This window comes from Siniperca chuatsi, linkage group LG15 (assembly GCF_020085105.1).
Source record: "Siniperca chuatsi isolate FFG_IHB_CAS linkage group LG15, ASM2008510v1, whole genome shotgun sequence".
NCBI classification, from domain to species: domain Eukaryota; kingdom Metazoa; phylum Chordata; class Actinopteri; order Centrarchiformes; family Sinipercidae; genus Siniperca; species Siniperca chuatsi.
Window position 1 is genome coordinate 24214684 of NC_058056.1, and position 7096 is coordinate 24221779.

Below are 7096 nucleotides of genomic sequence, written 5' to 3' on the forward strand. Positions count from 1 at the left end.
AGGGAAACTTGAATCTGCAGAAGCAAAAATTCAAACACGAGTAGCAACAGCAACGTCTGCAGTAAAATGAGGATTTAGAATCAGTTTGATCAGTCTTAAAGGGGCAGATGTCCTCTTGAGAATCTTGATTTTTGTCTCTTTAGCCCATTCGTATGATAATGTCCCCAGCAGGGTTGTTAATCCGAATACAAACAAGTTTTCTGTTTCAGTACCTTTGAACCTGAACTTATCCTCTCCTATGTACTTTCAAGTACATTAGTCAGCTATACAAAAATAAAAACTGAGGATCTGTAGTCTTGACTGACATGTTCCACCATTTATTAGGGTTCTGGTGATCTTTATAGTGAACTTTACTGTCCTACAGCTTGTCTACAAAGCTATAAATGGCCTGGTTGTTATAAGCCAGTCTGTCAGGTCCTTTTGGCGCTGTCCTTTCAATTTTTTTTTTTTCAAGGATTAAATCTAAAGCTGGTGAAGCTGCTTTTACCCTCTGAGTTGTTGCAATCACTTGCCGGACGACACAAGATGTGCCTCAACACTAACCTCTGTTAAAAGCAGGCTAAAAACTTCTCTCTAAAGCCTTTGATTAGGTTTTATCCTGTTTCTATGGGGTTGTCTGTAGGGGTGTGATCAGGGTTACGTTTGGTCTGATTGTACACATATTCTGTCTTTTTAAATTGTATTTTTATGGTCCGTTTGAACTACATTTGTGTTTTTTTTTGTATAAAACAATGTTTGCTGTGTATAAATGTTACAAGCAGACATTGAAAGCAGAGCCGTAGCCAGGATTTTAGAAATATTAAGGTCATCATGAGTGAAAGTTCCCCCAATGCCGCAACCACTAATCATCTAAATGTTTATATCATTTGAATGTTTTTCAATTGTACTTATTCAGCCCATAGTCTATGATTCAGCCAAATGTTCATTAATACTTTCTGTAAATTTCATCTCCCAACATGAACGTCCAAAATGCTGTTTCAAAGCTCCTCTACAAGCTGCCAGGATATTTTCTGATTTAAACCAGGAAACTTTTGTAAACGTCAACTACATTTTATCTAGACAAGTTCTTTATTTAACACGGATTCATTTAGCAGTTTGTTAAATGAGAAAAAAAAAGTGTATACTGCATATTTATATTCCTCGAAATAAGGCATTGAAATAGCACCAATATGTATGTAATATACTAGTTTTATTTTTTGTTGGCCTAAACGTAGTCAAATTCAATTACTTCAGGTCTAAACTGAAATCAGCCTATAAAATAACCGTTTTAATTGTGGAATTTACTACTTTATATTGTATATATTCTTCTATAGCAGCACTAAATAAAATACCCTACTGAACACCATGTATAGATGTGTATATATATATATATATATATATATATATATGAGAGTGTGTACATGCATATGTAAGTATGTGTAGGGGCATATACTTGTATATCTGACCTATTGAGTGTATCTGTATGTTTTTCATGTGAATGGATATGTGTGTCATGGTTTTGTGTCTAGTTAATTTCCTGTTTTGTTTTGAAATACTCTCCTTCCCTCATGTGTCTGGTAGTTTTGCTTCCGGTCGTTGATGGCTTTGATTGTTTTCATCAGTGTCATTTAGTTTCACCTGTGTCTCGTTGTCTCCCCTCACTGAGTGTATATAAGTCTGTGTCCTTTCTTTGCTCAGTGTCAGATGTCCCTTGTGTTTTGTGCTTCTGGATTTTGCTCTTCTTGTTTTTTTTTTTTTTTATCTCTACCTACCTGACTACCCATGTAAGTCTGGTGTCTATTAAACCATTGATCTGCGCCTCTGTGTCTACATTTTGGGTCCTACTCGACACACCACAACAATGTGAAAGCTGTGAAGACTAATTTACAGCAATAAATGATCAACACACAACAATAGATCTTGACCTTATGAATAAAGTGGTAACTGTGAATAAGAAAAACCTCAATTTGGAGAGACAAAAATTCAAACAAGGAAAAACAACAATAAAATAAGTTTGATCAGTCTTAAAGGTGTATATTTCCTCTCAGAATGTAGATTTTCTCCTGGGACAATAAAAACTATGTATCTTTATAGTATTTTTTTATTTGTATAAACAATACTATTCAACTACTTTTTTAACTTCTCTGCTGCTGTGACACTTTGATTTCCCTGCATGTTCAAGACATTAAGATCCTATTTTATCAAATTGTAAATGACAGGTTACTGCTCTAAAATGCTCTTTGTAGCATTTAATTTAAAACATGAGTCAATTAACTTTTTACACCTGACTTTATAAGTCAGTCAGTGTTTTTATATTTTACATTTCTTACATTATAATTAATCCCCTTAAAAGTTATGAGCACGTTGTCGTCAGCAGGACAGTGTCTCTATCTTTAATTAATGAAGGAGAATAACACAGGACAGAAATGTGGGAGAATTAATTTTGCAGATTTGTCTATTAAAAAGACTCCTTGATTGGCTTAAAAAATTATGTCTGTTATTCAGTGGAGTGTCCTCCTTTGATGGAGAACTCTAAAATACAGTGAATCATAAAATGAAAAACCAAGTGACCCAAGGGCAGACATTTGGAGACACGGTCTATTGTCAATGAATAAATTATGTGCAGGAGCACAATCATGCTGAAGAGCTTTAGAGGCTTGTTTTTTTCCCCTCTTCAACCTCTAACCTTTCTTTTCACTCAGGCAGACTAAAATGTCAAATCTGCTGGGGCGTCGGAGCCATGGGCGGCCGCTGCTTTACTGGTAACACACGGATGACTAAAAGCAGGTTTCTTTTCACGACCACTGAAAGGTTAGACTGTTAACACAGGTTATGTGGGGTGTTGGTGGTGGTGGGCATCTGACCATCCACTATACATCAGACCAAAACAATCTCTACATCAAGAAATACCATTTTAAGAATCTAACAAGGCCTGGTTTCTCATTTTAACTGTGTAAAATGTGAATAAACTGGTTTTACTACACAAGAAATCAAAATTAACTCATACTACAAACTCATGTTGTCTAAAAAGGCTTTAGTTTAATGTCTCATATTACTTTATTTGTACTTTTATCTACTTTAACTGCCTTTAGTATGTTGTAAATAACTAAATTCACAAGTTAAAGTATATAAAGCAGTTAAAATTAGCTCCACCTTTACCAGCAACATTAATGTACACATTAAAGCATCAATAATTATAAGTCAGTAATATAATATACATTATTCTAGAATGGGACATTCTGCATAATGAGTGCTTTTACTTTTGGTACATTTTGATGCTAATGCTTTTGTACTTTTACTTAAGTAAAATTTTCAATGCAGGACTTTTGTTTGTATTTCTACAGTGTATTTCTACTTTTACTGAAGTAAAATGTCTGAGTAGCCTATCTTTTCCACCACTGCTTGTACATCATGAATGGGGGTGGGGGGTGGAGTAAATAAAGTGTTACCAGAAATTCACAAACTTGTTTTAACTGCACTTAAATCAAACTTCCTGGAGGTTCTTTAACATTTAAACTGTGAAAATAATACTACACGATGCACGTTTATGGCCACGTCACTGAATCAGGCTGTTAGTGTGACTCTGCAGTCATTCATGCTGAGGGAAAATAAAGACATGAATATTGACCTGCTTTTACACTACTACTTGCTAAAACTGCCAAAATGCTGCTTTCACTGAAATGATGATGATTGACTTGACCTTAAACGCAGCAGCTGGATTAGTTGTGAATTTAATATGGTTAAATGATCTCTCTGTCTGCACAGTGCATGTCATCTCATAACCTTCTGAATTAAATTGAGAGATTTGATGTCGAATTGTATTTTATCCGTGATTAAGGTATGCAGAGTGTGTTTATAGCCTTTGAAAAAAAACAACAACAGAGCAGTCCAGGTTTGAGAATATTTTAATATCCATGTTATGCATCACACGTACACAATCACAACAAACTTTGATGCTCGAGTGTCCTGGATATTTACATTGGCTTCATATTTGTACAACCCTCCTCTAATAAAGGTGTTCTAATGACAGTGCAGCATTACTGCAGGCAAGAACAAATATTCAAAATAGATAGTAGAAACATGTGTAACATCAAAACATGATGACAAGTTTATTTTACATCTAATCAAGCTCACGACAGCAAATTTAGGCCGCTACAGCCGTTCAACGAGGGTCTGCACTGTGGGTCAACAAACTAGAAACCAGCTGAGAACAAGTTGAACTCTTCTGCTAAAAATAAGAAACTTTCACATCTGATTCACTACAACATTTTCTCCTCTCTCTCCCACGGAACCGGATCCTGCTCCTCCTCGACGTGCGTATTCCTGCGCCCTGTCCAAAAGTGCTCCACATCTGGGAAGGTCTTCTCCTTCTCCTGTGAGACCGCGTTGGCGACGGCGTTGGCTCCGAGTTCTGCTCCGTTTCCCTCCGTTTTAGGACAGTTGATTCTGGGGAGGTGCTTTGAGCTTCTGCACGTCGCCATGAACCAGATGGTGATCAGTCCTTGGCGCACGTCGTCGTACATGGTCATTAAGATCACCGGAGAGAGGGAGCTGCATGCGTAAAGGAGGACTTGCGCAAAGATGATCAAACCCACAGGAGGTTTGTTGTACCCGAGCCTGATCCAGGTGAATGTCCCCCACTCTGGTAGCAGCATGAGCCCAAGGGCGCCGCTGAGACACAGTAAAACCAGGATAACCTTGCTCTGATGCTGCGGGCTGGGTGCGTGGTTCACCGCAGTGTGCAGCGTTTTTGTGTAGTAGGCCAGTGTGAAGATGACCGGCACCACAAAGGCTGCAGTTGGATAAATCTTGTAGAACAGACTCATGAAGTCAGACGCGCACACTGGCATTTTAGAGACGCAAATAGTGCCGCTGCCGTGCGGCACCAAAGAGGCGAAAAGCATCTGGGGAATTGGAAACATCATCGACACAATCCAAATGAACGCCAGGGCTCCGTGAATCCACGTCGGGCTGTAGAGGGGCCCCGTGGCGGTGCTGGGAACAAAAGTGTGTTTGGCTCTGGTGGTGAGTGCAAGGATTAAAGTTTTTGCAACCACACAGGAGTGCTGGAACCAGTCCGTGGTGCTGCAAACAAAACTCCCCAGGGTCCAGGTCTGCTTGTAGTAGGTGACGGCGCGCACGGGGGCGCACAGCAGCAGGATCACCAAGTCCGTGGAGGCCAGAGAGGCGAGGAGCGCTTTCACCTCTGAGCCCTTTCCGTTTCTAAAGTCACGAATGAAAATCAGCAAAACGAGCAAATTCCCAACTGCTCCGGACACGCAGATCCCAATGAGGATGACAGGCATGGCTGTCCTGGTGTCCTCCCCCTGGAGAAGTTGAACTCCTCCAACAAAATCAAAAAAGGAGACATTTGCCGGTCGATCGATATCCATCTCTTCCCCTGACTCTTTAAAGTTCGAGCTCCTTAAAGTGAAAAAAGAAATGCAGTCAACAAACGAAATTAAATGTTTTTTGTTTTGCGTTGAGTTCCACTTTTCTCCGCAGATTTAACGTCCTGGAGGACAAAAAGGCGGAGGAGCTGCCCAGCGCAGTGCTGAAACGCTGTGAACGGGGTCGTGATCGCATCAGCAAGTGGGTGAGCAGCCTGGCAGGTAGGCTATTTCAAGTGCTGCCATTTAGCATCGTCAACCACTCACGTCATTTTAGCAGTGTGGCTCCAGCGTGACGTGATTTACATTTAAAACCTCAGAGGGATCACGGCTGGTGTGGGCTGTCAGAAATATGTCAAAGTAACAAATGATCTCACTCTTCTGGATATCTGTTAATTATCTCTTCAGATTAAACAAAAGTAACAAAAGAGTTTCCCCTCCGGGATCAATAAAGTATTTCTGATTCTGATAAACAGCCTACATGAAAACAGGCAACAGAGCTGTGACTTTTACTGGAATCTCTGCACAAATAAATGTCATGTAGTGCAGCCATATGAAATGTTTAAATAATAATCACATGCTGCAAAAAGCTGTAATGTAACTGTAATAAAATATCATAAAGTGCCTTAATCTCGTCTTAGTATATGCACACTACCAAAAATATAAAGAAAGATTATTTTAAATCCCCGAATTAAGGGCTCAAATTTCCCTAACTTTGCAATCTGACATCCTTATAAAACTATCTCAAATTCAGTCAATGCCAAGTATTAATTCCTTTACTCATCCATTTTATAGCAAACGGAGAAGAATACACAACATTTGGGATTTAACTTTGGTCTACTGAGGATCAAATTCAGTATTTGGCCCTTTGTACTTCTTTTCCTGTGTGCACTGACGTGATAGTGAGCTGCTGTAACAAAAGAGTTTCCCCTCGGGGATCAATAAAATATTTCTGATTCTGATGTAAGGTACTTATTCTGTCCATATATAAAACATTTAAAGGTGCATTTTTTTCCTGTCATAAATGAACTCATATGTAATCAAACACACATTTGCTCAGTTCAATACACTCAGGAGTTTTGCTGTTACAGCCTGACTTGGTCTGGTATGACCATTAGCTTATGGTACAACGTTAGCTGTTGGCAAACTTCTGACTTCTGACAGATATTGCTGTCTGACTGATAATGCTGAGTCAGTCTGATGACTTTCTCTGCTTGTGCTACTGTGACACTATGTTTTAGTATTCATCCTGCACTCTTCACATGTGACCACAGTGGCTGCTGTTCGGCAAAAGTTACATACCGGTAGGCTTTCTTTAAGTTATTGTATTGTTATTGATTAAGAATTGTATCAAGAACGTTTTGTTGGTATCACTTTCCAATAAGGTACCATTTATATAACTAATGGATTATAGGTAATAAGTCAGTTACAACTGCTTTGTAGATCAGTTATAACCTGTTAATAAGAACAACGTTTTGGTTGGATAGTGCTAGATCAATAAATCGGCCAGGCCAATACATCGGCTGATATTGGCTTACTGCAGATATATCAGTGTTGGTATGTATGTTGGCTGATGAGTAACAAGAAATGTGACAAGACAAAAACAGTGTCTCCATTACGTATTTTGTCCAGCTGAGAGCACTGACAAGTTTATTGTTCAAATGTAAAATTATCTGCTCCGTACATATCTCAGACAGAGTTCTTTAATAACCCAATTTAAAGGATCC

At 38.9% G+C, this 7096-nt stretch overlaps 1 protein-coding gene across 1 annotated transcript; it reads right to left on the reverse strand.

The window, feature by feature from the left end:
- Window positions 1–3866: 3866 nt before the first annotated feature.
- LOC122862198 (G-protein coupled receptor 151) lies at window positions 3867–5589 on the reverse strand. The gene has a single exon (XM_044167526.1). The coding sequence runs from the start codon at window positions 5370–5372 to the stop codon at window positions 4239–4241; it is 1134 nt and encodes a 377-aa protein (XP_044023461.1). The 5' UTR covers window positions 5373–5589; the 3' UTR covers window positions 3867–4238.
- Between the last annotated feature and the right edge of the window lie 1507 nt (window positions 5590–7096).

Bases quoted from the DNA above. Each gene is read 5' to 3' on its own strand.
- LOC122862198 (XM_044167526.1), bottom strand. From the start codon at position 5,372: ATGGATATCGATCGACCGGCAAATGTCTCCTTTTTTGATTTTGTTGGA.